This window comes from Coccinella septempunctata, chromosome 4 (genome assembly GCF_907165205.1).
Source record: "Coccinella septempunctata chromosome 4, icCocSept1.1, whole genome shotgun sequence".
Lineage (NCBI taxonomy): Eukaryota > Metazoa > Arthropoda > Insecta > Coleoptera > Coccinellidae > Coccinella > Coccinella septempunctata.
The window spans coordinates 15,017,154-15,034,591 of record NC_058192.1 but is presented as its reverse complement, the minus strand read 5'-3'; the positions used below and the strand labels follow the sequence as shown (position 1 = coordinate 15,034,591).

General features: G+C 34.3%; 1 protein-coding gene and 1 long non-coding RNA gene across 2 annotated transcripts in view; both read right to left on the bottom strand.

Annotated features, from left to right (window-relative positions):
- Nucleotides 1–15,732, bottom strand: part of LOC123310837 — a 61,070-nt gene extending 45,338 nt beyond the window's left edge. The window contains exon 1 of the mRNA XM_044894514.1: nucleotides 15,504–15,732. Within this exon, the coding sequence (XP_044750449.1) occupies nucleotides 15,504–15,526 (23 nt within the window). The 5' untranslated portion in view covers nucleotides 15,527–15,732. The remainder of the gene's footprint in view (nucleotides 1–15,503) is intronic.
- Nucleotides 8,948–10,036, bottom strand: LOC123311536. The gene is made up of 3 exons (XR_006537494.1): nucleotides 9,745–10,036; nucleotides 9,391–9,675; nucleotides 8,948–9,333 (listed from the first exon to the last, which is right to left on the bottom strand). It is a non-coding gene; the product is annotated as an uncharacterized LOC123311536 (long non-coding RNA).
- Nucleotides 15,733–17,438: the final 1,706 nt, after the last annotated feature.

Below are 17,438 nucleotides of genomic sequence, written 5' to 3'. Positions count from 1 at the left end.
TTCTTCTATATCCTATAGAATATTGCAAATGCACACATTATTATTTAATTACTCAATTCATTAGAGCATCCTAGATTCATTTCGATCAGTAATATGTTGATATGTAATTGAGGAAATGGTTCAGATTGTCAGAATACAGTTACGACAAACCTGCCTGGTTTATGGACCTTTTGTTTCTTAAAAATTGCTCAATCAGGAAGTGTGTGCGAATAAATAATGGATTTGAACCAGAACTAGATCTTGTACTTTGTTGAGGATTTAGGCCATTTATCATGAGAGCTTGGCGTTTTGAGACACCTACTGCAGCTGCAATAAATGGTATTAGAAATATGGATATTACATAGGGTGATTCGCGACGTAATCCGTTTTTTCATCGGCTTCGGGAATCCTGGATGCGATACTTGAGTTTTGTTGAATGACAACCTTTTTTATGCCAGATAGAGATAGGAGATGATTTAGTCAACCATTTTTCTTTATTATGTGGTGAAATGGTTCAACTTATTGAATTCGAATTTTAATTTTTCATATACTTTGATGTCGATGACATGCACTTCACGAGTGATGCCTTTTTCGTAGAGTTGTTATTGAAGGAAGAAATCAATTACATGATGATTTATTCTTGTTAATTCATCAATTATTCCATCCAACTTTCGTTTTTCAAATGGAAACATATTTTCAATAATACATGAAAGGACGAAAAAGTGAATAAGCCGCTCAAATTGACAGTTTTCGTTTCAAGAGATGTAGGCAAATGAAAAAATTACACTAGGCGTTTTCTCTAAAACTACTGGGAGTAGAGCGATGAAATTTGCTACAAAAATCGAGTTGCTCCAACCAATCAGGACCAAATTTCATCAATTTACGTTGGAATTACAGGCTTTTTTCGAAAAATATTGAAGGTAAGGCATTTGTATCCAATTAAATTTTTTTTTATTTTGTTGTGGAATGGTAAATACTAAACGTAAAGGATGATTTTGTAAATAATAAACTTCGCTTGAAATTTGCAGTTTTTTTCGCCAGAAACAAAAGAACTTTCCTTCGATGCGGAACTATCCGGATCACCGATCTTGCAGCACGAAAGATGTAAACGTATGCGGAGATTTGAATGAACATTCCGTAAACAAAGTCCTGATCTCCTGCCTCCAGCAGTGGGTCAAGCAACATTTGAGCGGAGCGAGCGTTCAGCATTTTTACAGTCGATTGCGTGTTTTATTACGGCGATTTCCAATGTTAAATAATGAATTACTGAACGTGCAATGGCAGAGGTCAATGTTTCTCGTAGAAATTGCGAGACGGTGATGATTCCTTTAGTCCATTTCTAAAGAAGAATAAGTATACCGCGAGTTGGATTGATGCTCTTACTGCAGTTTTACAATAAATAAAATCGAAACGGTATTCTTAAAGCCAATATAATTGCCATTAAGTAATGAATGATTCTGTTGACTAGATGCACTTCAATAGGCACCTATAGAGTTATCGAATATATATGTATTAAGTCGAGATTTCATTATATGAGTGTGCAAATAAAGAAGGTACATATATGAAGATCCAAAATTACGAGAAAGTGGATATGATACATAAGACGGGAATGTCAAAATCCCATAATAAAGAAAGGTATTCGGTAGTAATGCACACGAGAGTCATGAGATCAACCAGATGAGTCTCGTCTCGAATCTCGTCTTGTAGGATATAGCCATGCACATGCTTAAGTATAGACGAGGTCTCATAGTTTATTTGTAATTTATTAAAAACTGACAAAATGGTGGACCAAAAATTGTCAAAATTCCAAAACTCCATTCAATCATAATTAGCAGCATCTCTTTCAATTCAATTCAATGGACGAGTTCAGGAACGTTTACCAATCTTGTAAATAATAGAAAAAACTCTTTCAATGGAAACGTTTTTTTTAAATTATATTTGTGCCTTTCAGTTGCTTTTATCATTTTACAATTCTTGGAATGACCCTGGCTTCCAAATACAAGTGATATAAAAGAAAATTTATATTAAATTTTTAAGGTGAGTTTTGACATTATTCAGGCGTTTTTTTCGTATTTCATCACAGAATGCCTCAACTTTAATGTGTTCTGTGACGAAACCATAATTTAATAATAAATAAATTATTAGTCTATGGATGAAACCATAAATGTAATGCACGAAAAATGAAACGAAACACGGAAAAAAAGCCTGAATAATGTCAAAAGTGGACATTCCAAAGATTGTAAAATGATAAAAACAACCGAAAGGCACAAATATATGTAATTTAAAAAGGAATCACAATGCACTCAACAAGATAATCATTCAGCTTGTTGATGAATAAGAGTAAAGTAAATGGTCCTACAACTGATCCTTGTGGGACACCAAGATTGTTCTGATACTCGTAAGAACCATTGACATGAACAAATGTGAGACGATTCAGAAGGTAATTTTTTAAGTTCTTAGTGAGCCAGTGAATATTTTTTTTGAATTTTTGTATCAATGATATCCATTTTGAATGTTCTCCATTATTTGGAAATTGAATAAGCAGTCGCCTATCGAACTCGAGTTGCTTCGATCTAATAACCTTACCTAAGAAAAATAATATGAAATTTATTTCGTTAGAGCTTCATTATCTAAAAGAAAAATGGCATGCAATTTATCCTTGTGCATAACTGTTAAAATAAATCGAAAATTTAATTCGAACCATTACTGGAATAAACTATCCGAGAACCTATCTTACTATGGAATTGTGAATTGGAGGTCAAGAGTGGTAATGAAAAATTGGAGATTGGGTTTATGTATTCTATGACTATTGGTAGATTAGTAGACATTAAATGTAAAATATAAATGGAAACAACAATTCCGAAGGAATTATTGATCATTCTAGCATCATATTTATGATTGAAGAGTCTCTCTTATATTCTCGATGGGTGTTAGGATTTGAAATTAAAAAAAAACCTGTGATTGTGCATTATTTGAAAACAATTCTTTAGTTTGAAATAAGGATATAATTGAGTTTTTGAGTAAATGTATATTTAATATTATTACAGGTTATGTTTTTCAACTTGAAAGAATATCTCAGTTTCAGAAGTATATTGATAGTCAAATAATACATATACAATAAAATATTCAATATACATATACAAAACAAAGCTCATCAGTCTCTAATAAGTAGCTCCTTTTTCGACGAAAGAATATCGTTTCTATCAACGAGAAAAAATTTAACAAAAGTGTTCATTAGATCAAATCTTAGATTCATGTACATTAATGCTTGTAATAATATACACCTCATCAACGCATAAAGATTTGATAGATCTCCTTGTTAAACGTTAATCGAGAAATATTAATCACAAATGGGTGCAGATAACAACACATAATTCCATAATCTGATCGATTTATATCTTGAAGAAACAGGTTTTGGAAGATGTTTCTGGTTGTAACACATACCTACATAGCTAAGTTTCATAGTCCAAAATCTCTTGAAGATAAATAACCTAACACCCACTGCGTTGTCACGGCGTTTTATGATAAAAAATTACTGATCAGGAACCAATAGGTGGTTAAATAGACAACTTCTCACATTTTGAAGATTTAATAGCTGGAAAAATAATATACATACAGGGATTAGGAACTCAAAACTCAAAGACGAGATAACAAAATTTAATATATCTATAATATAGGTGCGTTGTTTGAGGATACTCAGAGAGTATATGTATCTCTTTTGAATCGTCCAATTTTATAGAATCGTTGCATTTTATCTATTATTCTGAGGCTTTTTCATAATTCCATATTATGTATGAGTGACAATTAAGGACAACTAATTTCACTATCAAAAAATTCGTACTCATTTTCAAACGATATTTGCTGCAATATAATTAGTGTAACAGATATAGCGAGAGGCGAGTAAATTGGAAGAAAATTCATCTTTAATAAAGACCTTTTCATACCATACTTTCATGATTTCAATATAGATTGACGTTTCAGAACGAGAAACTGTATATTTATCTATATTCAATCTACATTCATGTCCTGCTTCGTGATTTATCCTAGGATGGTATTCGGTTGAGATAGAAGAATACAATTAATTGTCTATTGGAATGGTAAGAAAGTAGCGCAGAAGGTTGACTGCAAGTTCATTGCGAATTCTTGAAAAAGTTCCTCAAGAATAGAGATATATTCACCTGATTTAAGCATAAATGCAACCGAAAGCAACCATCTAGCTAAAATTCTGGATACAACCCATATTTCTCATAAAGTCTATAGATATCAGCCACGTCTCCCAGTTTTCTCATTATGACCATAACGTACCATAAAAAATTTCAAAGAATCCAACTCTTGAAACTAAGTTGGGCGCTATCTGATCAATATTTGAACATTTTGTAACATAAAAGTTCAAATGTTCAAGAATTGAAAAATATCCGTGACATTTGAAAAATTGGTTACTTTGGCTGAATACAACTCTGTTCAAAATCCACAGATGTGTAGTATTATAGATTTAGCTAGGTAACTTTGATTCTCCAGGCATGGCACACCTCATTATGAAAACTTAAATTGGCTATATATTTTTATCAGGAACGAATCGAAAAAATGGTATAGGAAAAAAGTGTTTCTTTTGACCTCAAGAATCTACTGTTAAAATATTTGTGACTCACCCTGTAGAGTGAATAGTGATAGTAGTAGATACTTCTTTGTTTCTGTAAGATATTGTGCGATTCCATAGGGGTTTGGTTGGATGTATGAAATTATGGATGATCAATGTCGTAAAAGCTCATCTTTTCTCTTCTCTAATAACATGTGTGCACCAATTAAACTACTTGCGTCAATCACTTAATCCCAACATGGAAGCGATGTCAAGTAACTAGATATATTTCGTATCAAAAAGTTGGGCAAATAGACCTAGCAACTTTCCTCTTTCTCCATACCTTGTGTAGAATCGGATGGTGATCTCTTGCATCTGTTTTGTAATTCAGATCAGTGGATATCGTCGTTTAATTTACTGCCACCAGCCACCACTCGTTGACTAGTTCTGGCAGCTACTTGTTTTACATTCTCCACATTAATTTATGTTTCGTGTACTTGGATGTAGAGGACTTTTTGTTGCGTAGCGTTTTCGAGATTGGGAAGTACATACGGATCAGGTAACGGTAAAAATGAGGAGACCTGCAGATTGAATTCGATGAATTTCTTTAAATCACCTGTCGAAACCACATGCGGTCGATATAAATATGAGACGAAACGACAAAAAATGATTTGATGTATATGTATGAGATGTGCGGAGAGTTCAACAACCAATTGATGCCAGGCATTTTATCACACTGAGTTGTCGGAGTAGGTGTTTTCTTTGAAACCCATACAGTGTTTTGGCCTTTGGAGTTATTGAGAATAGACCTTCATTATAACATTGAGTATTAACTCAAAGATAATAGGCATTCAAATCGAAATTTCAAGCCATGGCTAGGTTCAAAAAACTAACGAATTTTTTAGTATCATGAAGTACAGGTGGACAAAATTCGATGGAATTGAATGGCAGCTCTGTAACCGGAAGAGCTAGGGAAAAATGGATGGTATGTTTCCGACCTCAATTTTCAAAAAATAGAATGGACAAACGTAGCTCTCTATCTTCTTTTGTTTTCAAGTTATAAGTGAAAACTCATTTTCTATTTTTCGTACTGGTGCCCCTATTTTTTAAATAATCAGTCCTATTGAGAAACAAATGTTACATTCTTAAGACACTTTTTCATGTAGAATGCAATAGCGTAGTCAAAGATTTTTTCAGTCCGTCACGTCAGTGATATAGTGACAACTTTTATTTCTTCAAATATAAACCCTCTGTTATTCTTACATATTCCAGTCCCATATTTTTTCTGATTCAGAATATATAACATACGTCGTGTCTCTAATTGTTCTTCCAAAAAAAAAACTCAAAAACTAGTTCGGTCAAGTTGGCAGGTAATTTTCATTGATAATATGATAATAATGAACTTTATACTCCTAAATTGTGTCAGCTTAATGGCCCATGCTTTGCCTTCAGTGAATTTCCTTAGGTTTATTATTCAGATATTAAAATTGTAACAACCTTCTAGATTTCACAGAATTAATTAAATAATATTATTATTACTAATATGGGAGACTTTGGAGATCATTTTCATTCCGGATTTTTGAAAATATGAAAAATTTTCCAATATGAATTGAATCACTTTCAGGAAGTTTTTTAAACCTGGATCCTTGATTCAACTGAATAGGTTCCGAAACCTTTTCAACTAGTGGATAATCTAAATACTAGTAACATAGCCTTTCCAAACACCTTCACAAATAAGGAATTGCCAGTACTAGTATAGGTTAATTAGTATGAAGTAGCTATGGAAATTTCCTCATTTCCCGAGCAGTTTTTCGAATATTGGGAATGAAAATGATCCCAAAAATCTCTAATAACCTGGCACCACATAGAAGCATAAAGTTCAGTACTCGGTTCAGTATCATACCATCAATGAAAATGCGACCTGCCCACTTGACCAAACTTGTTTTTGAGTTTTTTTATTGGAAAAACAATAACAGATACAACTTATATCATATACGTTTTCTTCAAATTCAAATTGGTGATCCAAATTATGTATATTCAAATGATTAAATGGTGGTATCAAGATCAAGAACAGGAAAATGATACTATGTCAGTTCGCCGACGTTTCGGAAATATATTTTTCCATCTTCAGGGCTATACTAAACAATTGTATCCTCCCATTATCCTCTATATAAATAAAATAGTTTCCAAATTTCATATATTTTGTATGGAAAGAAATCTGCGGTCTGATAATTTCTTTCCATACAAAATATATGAGATTTGGAAACTATTTTATTTATATAGAGGATAATGGGAGGATACAATTGTTTAGTATAGCCCTGAAGATGGAAAAATATATTTCCGAAACGTCGGCGAACTGACATAGTATCATTTTCCTGTTCTTGATCCTGATACCACCATTTAATCATTTGAATTATATCATATATACTGAATAAAAAAAATATATCGGACTGGAATATGTGAAAATAACATAGGATTTATATTGAAAAAAATTTACCAATATATCACTGAAGTGCGGCCTGAAAAAAAAATCTTTGACTGCGCCACTGCATTCTACATGAAAAAGTGACTATAGAAGGTAACATTTGTTTTTCGATATCACTGATACTTCACAAAATAGAGGCATCAGTACAAAGTGCAGAAAATGAATTTTCATTTATAACTTGAGAATAAAAGAAGATAGGAGGATGCGGTTTAGGCCATTAACAATCTCTTCGATATCGAGCACTTAGGGTTACAGAGTTGCCATTCAATCCCATCGAATTCTGCCCACTCTGTAAGTAATGCGAAGAAAAAAAAGAATAAATAAAAATAAGAAAGAAATAAGTGGAAATACAATGTTTCCATTGTCATAATAATTTAAGCTTTGTTGCGGTTCTCATTCAGGGCAGTTCCGGGACATTTTTTCTCTTTCCTCCCATTCATTACAACTCCTATCATTGATTCACAAAGTCATGTAGTTTTTTCATTCCATGGGAGAGTACCTATACATTTTTTGGTTCATTTTCTGGGTAGATTGATGTTATTGATCCTTTTGTCGGGAGGAAACAGGTTGAGGAGCTCTAGGCCAAGAAAAATACAAAAACGTCTATAGGTTTTAGACAAGTGCTCTCCAAAGAGTTCCTATATCTCGTGCATTGGTTGGACATAGGTAGCAACCAGCAACAGTTGGTCTGTCAGATTTTGAAACCGTGTTATCATAACAAGAAGTGTCTGTTCTAATAGAAATTTCCATCATTACGATCCAAATTCCGTATTTTATTAACCGATAAAAAATTGCGCTCTTAACGGGACAGCATCTTCTTCCACCGGCGTTGTTGATGCAGCTCAACGTATCATCCTCAAACTTCGAACTCCGCTATTCAGGCGAATCGGAATCCCACAATTAGCCAGAAGCCGACACACAAACCCGCACGTCCCAATTTCCCATAGACGTATTGTCTTATCACTGGCCTAGAATGTCGGAAGGAGAAAGGAGAATCCGTCAGTTGAAAAAATTGCTCCCATCGCCGGACGGGAGAAGGTCGTGCTGCCGAAAATTATAGCATGAAGACGGGCCGAATTAACGAGTTAAATCCAGAGATATAGAAGGGGGGAGATTGAGCTTCAAGCTGCGCGAACTGGCTAAAATTGAAGGCCGCCATTTGTCAGGAAATATATACAGCACCGCCTAAAAGTGATAGCATGTGGCAAGAGTTATATACAGGGGGACGTAAAATTCAGAATTTGAATGTTATGATTTCGTTGATAACAGTACTTGAAATTATGTGATTTCGGTCAATTCGTTTCTTATTTATTCAGTACAATACAAAATGAATACCAAAAATGTCAACGAAGGAAAAAATTTTTTGTTTTATGTATTCTGGTGAATATAATGAGATGTCCAAATATTGAACATATCATCTAAACCAATGAATCCTTTTGAATTATATTCAAGCGTTTGTAACCAACGATGAATTTTAATTTAATTGTCTTTTCTAAATAGGTAACGTTTTCAAAATAAAATCCATGATTTCGAAGATTCTAGCAATTTGGTCTTATGGGGTAGTTTGATATATATAGACTTCGAAACGTCACCAATATTTGGTTTGTTCCAGAATCGCTTCTTTTCACTACTGTTCCCTAATTACAATCAGAGGAAAGTACCCTGAAAAATTGCTCACCCAATTTCCTTCGAGATGCAATTCTGGAACTCTGCTTTTAAGTTTTAATTTTTATTTTCTGTTTCTAAGGAAACACGATTTTGTCTATCTGAAGGACAATAAATTTTTTGCACAAAGTGGATACATTGATCTGATATTTTTTATTGGAAGTAAGACATGATATGATGAAAGCTAACAAGTCGATAAATTTTTCAGTAGCTACTGGCATTAAATATATAAAAGAAAAAAACATTTTTCTATTCATTTTATTTATACAATATTGTATATCCAGTATCGATTGCTGCATAAAATCAACTGATGAAGTCTTCTAATTGCAGAACCTTGAATTTTTCAGTATAAACTTTTTACAGATTGAATATTCTAATTTTAAAATGAGATCTGGCAATATTTTTCACTAAAAGAAAGCCATAATGTCTTCCAATCACTGAAGAATATAAAAAATGTTCTTTCAAGGAAGGGAACAAATCATCAACTCGATCATAAAATTTTTGGGATTGAATTGTTGCAAATGCTTCGAGAAAATTTTCATCTCTTGAAACTCTATTTTCAGTTGAAATCATCAAATTCCTGATTGACATATCGTTATAATTCCATATGATGGTACATGAAGTCCCTCTGAAACAAACAAAAAATAAAATCATCTCAGTTTCATATTAAATTATCTCATCTTACCTTGATTTTTGAAGAATATTACAATTCCCTCAAGACTGGAACTTTTAGGGTCACAGTATCATTCTCTACATTTTTTAAATGTCTCTTCATCAATGTGGCACTGAATCAAAAGATTTCTCCCAATGATGGGCAGCATTTTCAGAAATACGTTGATCTTGTCTCAAAAAGTCCATCACTTCTTTCATGTGTTGTATTTTATTTTTAAGAGACTTAATTGTATAATTTCCTTCTATATGGAGTTTTTTCAATTCGATGAGTCTTTTCATCAATTTTGAAGGAGAAATACTGAAACAAGTTTAAAAAATTTGTAAACCTATCAAAGATATTCAAAAATTGATATAATTGGGAACTTACCTATAATTGTGAAGTAAGCCATCGTAAATATCCTGCTATTCAGCGAAAAAAGCTAATAAAACCACACGAATCCGCTGAATATCACCAAAAATACGTTCATATTTGTTATTATTGTTTACATTCTTTTGACTTGACAGCAGGCAATGGCAGCTAAATGACAAGAATATTCACTAAATTGTTAGACCGTGATCATAATACCGTGCTATGACCTGACAAATGGCGGACCCACTTTTGTCCCATGAAAATAGGATGCGCAGTGGTCGAAGCTCAATCTCCCCCCTTCTATATCTCTGGTTAAATCAAACAGATATATCGGACGAGTCCTCGTGATTTATCAGTTCGCTTTCGATCAATTTGGCTTTGAACTTGAAAGAACCTGTATAGTCTGAATATACTCTGAAATAGGTTTCGTATTATGTGTTGTTCACAATGTAAATAACGTGACATACGAGGATATATTGAAAAATTCTTAGCCAACTATAGAACCGAACAAAATTTCAATGTAAAAATATTTTATTACTCAACGTATTCTCCTCTTAATTGGATACATTTATTACAGCGAACCTGCAACGTCTCTAGACTTTCAAAAATTGTTTCTTCTGGCTCTGCAAACCAGACCTCCACAGCTTTTATTGCCTCCTCGTTGGAAGAAAATTTACGACCTTTTATTCTTTTTCTTAGTTGAGGAAAGAGATAATAGTCGGATGGAGCCAATTCTGGTGAATAAGGAGGGTGTTCTAGTAATTCAAACCCTAAAATCACGAATTTTTTGCATGGCAACATGAGATTTGTGTGAGGGCCGTTGTCCTGCAAAAACACAACACCTTTGGATAGCTTTCCGCATCTTTTCTCTTTAATTTTTTCCCGTAGAGTGGTCAATAATGTCTAATAGTAATTTCCGGTTATTGTTCTACCCTTATCCAAAAAATCAATCATGATTACATGGCAATGCCAAAAAACTGAAGCAAAATCTTTTTCAGCAGATTTTTGGACACGAAACTTCTTAGGTCTTGGAGAATCAGAGTGTCGCCATTCCATCGATTGTTGCTTTGTTTCTGAATCGTAGAAATGTTCCCAAATCTCATCCATAGTAACAATTCGGTTTAAGAAGTCTACATCGTTTTCAAATCGAGCACAGATCGAACGCAATACTTCTACCCTTGCACGCTTTTGGTCACCATTTGGGGATCCATTTTGCAGCACTTTTTCTCATGTCCAAATTGACGTATACCAACTACATATATGATGAACGCGTTCGTATGAAATATTCAGTGTTTCAGATATCCGTTTCAGCCCAATTCGACGGTCTGATAAAATCATGTCATGAACTGCATCGATATTTTCGGGGACTGACACAGAAACTGGCCTTTCCGATCAGTCATCATCTTCAATGGAAAATTGACCTCTTTTGAAACTTGCAGTCCAATTTTTCACGGTCGCACCAAGGGTATTAAGCATATCTTTATAAATCTGCTTACCTCTTAACCCTTTTAAATACAGGTACTTGATGATGGCTGGATACTCCAATTTTTCCATTTTCACAATTTCATTTCTTTCAATTTATTGCGTAACTCTAGTTTACTTTTTTGACCTCAAAGTTCACACTGACACTTCTAATGAGTTTTTGTTCGTTGCTATGGCAACGCAAAATTTTTTTTATGCATGGAACTGGTCTAGGATAACTAGATATCAATACCTCCTCGTACAAACCGCAACAGAAAGAGGAAATGGTAAATTCTGGAGAGGGAATTAGCCAGGGCTCTGTTCTAGGGTCACTAGATCATCGTATAATATATGTTAATCAATAAAGGAAATGGCCGAATTATTGTAAATTGAGTATGAAATTGCAACAAATGAATATATTTTCATAAAACACGTAGAATGAAAAATGAATGCAGTTTTGTTACTAGATGAAGATGAAATCGTAATAAAAAAACTGAAGACCATTTAGGTAAATTAAAATTAACACACAGATATGGAACTGAGACTGAAATCTTCAAATAATAAGATGCACAAGGGTTTTACCTCGGGTTTTACCATGTGATGAAACCCAGTTTCATTGAGCCCAGTCTTACAATCTAATTTTAATTAAGTATATAATAAATAATATCATGTTATAAATTCAAAAAAAAAATATGAAATGAACCAAATAAAAACAGTATTTGGAATTTAAAAATATCATACGATTTTCACCAAATGAGTTTTCAAACCACGATACGTGTTTCGCTATCACAATAGCATCTTCAGGTGGGTGAACATCGGACTTCTGATTCCGGTGTAATGAGAAAACGAACAGAAACAAACAAACAAACACACAGACTTTCTCATTTATAATATAAGTACTCAAAGATGAAATTATATACATGTTCATTTGAAAAAAAAATTTCATATTAGTCATATTAGAGAATGTGACTTCATACTCAGAGTATTTTAACTGTGAACAATTGGGCGAGAGATTCAAAATATTACCTTTCACTTTACTATATACATAGCGTGGCTACTTCAGTAAAAGGTCCAGTGGTCATTACAAGGATAAGAATCCATTTTACAAAATTTCAAGGTAGCTGATAGAAACATAGAAGTGCATCTATAAAATTCCCAGTTGTATTTAAGTATAAGGAGCTAGATTTCAATAATATGCCATTTCGAATGATGCATTTCGATCGTTGGGTAACTTGTAGCTGAATATTGAAATTTTCCTAGGCGACATACAATGCATGAATGGACAAAAGATAGTCTTAAAGAACACAGCCGATTTTCTTCATCATTCTGAACCCTATGGAACAAATTGATTATATTGAGAATCTTTGGCTTAAATTCAAAAATGCTGTCCCATATCGCATATTTTCGCTCACTTTGTGTATCTACATGCTTAGATATGTCCTATATACATATACTTCATGTTGAAATCCTGTCAACAATGCAGTGACCCCTGTGTTGGAACATGACTGCCAATTCGCTTGGACCAATCCTGAAATCAGAGAACATTGTTTTCACTAGCTTTTTATATCCCTTCGTGCAAACCGTCTCCCAAATAAGGACGTCAAAGATGTAGATAAGTCATCATTGTCCACACTTCAAGATCAAATCGATATTGTCGATAACTTCGAAACACGTATAGTCACATGTTGCGGCAGATATCTTAGATCTCGACATGAGATTCAAAATTCGCCTCACCACTGCCTTGAACCATTCTTACAAGAACTTCGTCTGGAGGTTAAAGCGTAGGTTCGCGAACTAGATAATAATTCTTGTGCTTTTTCTTGAGCTGTAAGCTGAGTTATCTGAAGCATTGACCTCGTTCATAAAAGAATATCGAGTTGCACGAGATAGTGTAATCATGTTGTCTGATTGAGGGATTGAGCTATGTACATTAGTAAATGGTTGGTCCAGGTTTGCAACTTGGGTTCATTTATGTATTTAGTTCTTTGGACGTGGTAAAACTTTCATGTAAAGCTAGCAGAAGGGACTCTGGATATTGTACTTTTCCAGGCATAATCTGAGGCCAATTTATTAATGAAATTGTTGGCTCTTCAATTGTTGGAGGTAATGCTGGATTAGTTATGTTGAGCTAGCAGAACTAAATAACTAATCGTATCAAGAATCTGATCACTGCATAACTTTGGGCCAATTTTGGACACTTGTTTGAACCCACCTCTGATTTTCTGTATATATTCTAAGCTCATTCTCTGAATCACAATGTTGGAATAGGAATAGGAGGTTCAAGATTGTGTTACCTTGAACCTCTCAACTTTTACCTACTAGTACGTTACCCCGTACATTCTGAAATGTACAGCCTAAACTTCCATAACGATGATTGGAGGGTCCGAGTGGTTCATCCCTCTTTACCTAACGAAGACCCCATTTCGAATGGAAATTCACATCCGATTTTTTGCGGATAGTATATTTTCCTTTTGTATTTACCAAATTCCTTGTGCCAATAGGTGCAAAACTGATGAATATCGATTAATCTCCTCTAGGAGATAATATTATTATTTTGAGGCTCAAAGAAAAATTGTAAACGATTTATTTACACGGTTCTGGGTCTCTAATTGTTACTTCTCATCATATTTTCCTAAATTCAATGTTTCCATAACTATACAGGTATACCATTGAGAAAAGAATGCCTCCAAAAAGTAATAAATTAGTGTAATGAACTGAAAATTGTTCTACTCCATCAATATTGAAAATTTCGAGTGTGAAGAGGAGTATTTGAGACGAGATTGATCACACTTGGAAAATGATATTTGGTTTCCGAGAACAGTCAGCAACTAGAATGAAAAAAATTTTCGATAAAATCGAAAAACATCAAAACATCAAACATGTATTAATTGGAAAAATATTTAGGTTTAAAATTTTACACGTGAAATGAAAATCTCAACGTCAAATTTGTTAGCTGAACACCAAACGAAAGTTTGTCACAGTTACATTGTTGAGTTTCTAACCAATTTTTACTGACCGTCAGATGTACTTGCAGGGTTTAAGAAGGAATGAAACCCCATTCAAATTTTATTTTTCCCCAGCTAGAGATTAGAGACCTCCTATTGATATGTGGTTTTCAAGGTGATGAAAAATTAAGTTAAATTAAGCTGATATTACATTTGGAATGAAAAGGAAAATTTTTTACATTTATTCAGAAAAATAAATAAATTAGGCTTGCACCAATAACTCATCCATTTCAATCATTTTTTACCAAAAATAATCAAACTAACGAACGAATTTTCGAAATAGAAAATCTGTATTCTCTTTTTGTGTGTGATATACCTCTTAATTTCTGAATTATTCATTCAGTCAGTGATAATTTGCACGCTTTGACAACTAGTTAAATTATTTTCGTCCTTCTAAGGTGTAGAGGGAATCGGAAAAATACTTTCCCTTCAACAGCATCTGAAAAGTCACGTGGTATAATTCCCTCTTTGGTGGCAGAATATGTCGGAACCTTCATGGATTTCGGATCTCAGGCTACACCCATGATGGTTTAGATGAAAATTTTGAAAGCCTAGGGCATACAATTTTCACAGGTTGGACTAGGTTCAATGTTAACTGCTCAACCGTGCCTAACCCCTGGTTTCACAAAGCTAGATCGGGGAATCAACGCTTGATTGGCTGATATCTAAACGTCGCTTTTTTTTCATTCGGTAATTAACTCATTATCAAATTATCAAATTATGATTTATAAAGGTCCATTCAATGATTCTCAATTGCTACATCTTCAATATATTCAGAAACGAATATCGAGTGACTGTCAAATCGTTGATCGGACAATCAAAGTTTTCTGAAACCCGCTCTGAGTGATTGGAATAATGAGCCTACATTCTCATCTCCTTTTGCAAAGCTTGAGGAGGTAGTTTTGGGCTTCAAACGTCAAAAGTCCTGAAATCCTCGAGAAGAACTGTTCGAATTATTCAGGGTAGATCAATTGTGTGACTCAGTTGAGGTAGCGTATTTTAGTTGAGGGAACTCTATAAAGTTCCAAAACAACTAGGGTACGATATGAAACGTCAAAGAAAAATTCTTCATCACATTTGGGAGTTTTTCATCATCATACACGGGATAGTAGTAGTAGATAGAGAGTTACGATTTCTGTTTTTCGAGGCACAATTTCACATTGGCCTAGTAATTAACAATGCCTCTAATAAGTATTAATAACAAATACTTGATTATTATTAGAATGCGACGAAATACCATCAATGTGGAAACGGTCAATTGAGCTCGATCTCACTATTTTCATCGGCATTTTTTCAGTGAAAAAAACTCACCGATCGGTAATTGATCCATGCATCGATAAATCCGATAACTAGATCGAGAACAAAGCTAACCACAACCGAAGCACACAAAAACACATTACGAATCTTCACCACCCAAAATCCGGGCAGTCCTTTCCGGCCAACCGATTGCTGATTAAATCGCGGAAAATTCGACGATACCAACGATACCGATTATGAAGAACTCTTCCGCGTCGATGGTACAACTGAAATCCATAATCAGGTCTCGGTCTCTCGGGCCCCAACAGACGACGCCTTCTCGCGAAAAGAGAAAGGTGGTACCGAGTCGGAAAAGAACGAGACAAAACAGATGATAGAGCTGGAAAAGATAAGACCAAACTGGTTATGTCACAGGCTTTCATTCAGCAGGTGATAAAGGTACTAGAGTAATGTGGGTTGTTATTATGTGCCAAATAGCGCTTTTGTTTGAGCCGGCCCAGCGATCCGTGCAATGGTTTCTGCAGAATGACAATTACTGCTTGGTCGTAAACGAAGAGTTTCCTCACTATCATGATGATATTGACTTCAGGAAAGTCTACCCAATGATAGGCAGAAACTACTCAAAAAATGTCTGCTTTTGAATTTAGGTACTGCTACTGCTTTACTGTAAATCAGAGTTCCATAGTTAAATCTTCAGTTGAAATTTTCTTTTACTCCGCAAGATTCTCGAGATATTTCACAAAATGTATCAAATAGGCCAGTCCATTCATATGAAGAAAACTGAGCCCAACAATTTTGTTTTTCTTTCCAAAAATGACTGAAAGAATTTGTGTTAACTTTGTGCTGACTTGTGCCATAAATAAATCCAGTAAATCGTCAGATTTTCACGAAAAAATCCAGCCCAGCACACTGGCACTCTGCTACTTATGAATTAAATCCATATTTTAAAGGGAGTTGCGATTTACTGAGACCCTATGATCTATTGTGCCCTCTAAATTTTAATGAACTGCTGGGAGATTATACCTCCTTACCCCTACAAATTTGTCGTCCAAAGCTTTTTTTTCATTGGTTAGATGGCTAGCAATGATGAGGCAATCTGTCACCAGGTGATCTGGAGTTTCATTCTCCTCCTCACAGAATCTGCACTTGTCCTCATCTGCTGCACCCATCCTCATAAGGTGCTTCCTGTGGCGACAATGCCCTCCCTATAAGGAATTCACAAAGGAGGTGTAGCATATTCTTGAACCGTTGAAATTCTCACGAAAATTCTGCTATTTTTCGAGAAAAGTTTTCGGACAGTTAACTCAACAATTTCGTGTTTCTTCGTTTAAAATCATTTTACATAGTTGTGCTAATAAGTTGATGCTCACTTATACCATTCAGATTCAGAGAAAAAAACTTTCCTTCCCTTTTTTCAAATGGTGGATATAAGAAAAATCAGTAGATTGTTTGGAAATCAGAGTTCATTTCATGGCAACATGTTAAATGTTGACTGCAGGCTTTAGATTCAGAAAGTTGAGGATTGCAACCCTTCCAATACAACCATCGCATTCCTAAATCTTTCAATAACAGTCGCCTTTGGGCCACTTTTAGATCGTGGAAGTTCAAAACCGTTCAAGTCGAAAACCAGAAATTTTGAAGGAGGTTTCTGACTGAATTCAGAAAATCAGAATATGAATCCTCTGTTTTTTTAACCCTAAAATTTCAGATCACAGTGCACCAAAAATAAATATAAGGAAAAATGAAGAAGACCAATACAACATGTACAGAAGGAAGTTCACATCCCACAGCAAATTATTCAAAGAAAGGTTGAAAAGTTGTTGTTTGAGTGAGATATTTACCATAGAAGAACAAGATGTAAACAGCCAGCTGCTCTTTAAAAAACCAAATTTTAAAAACTATGGAATTATACTTCACCTTTGAATGAAAATTTCGTAAAAGCAGTATAGTACAATCGTAAGTGGATACAACCGATGAGGGGTGATTATT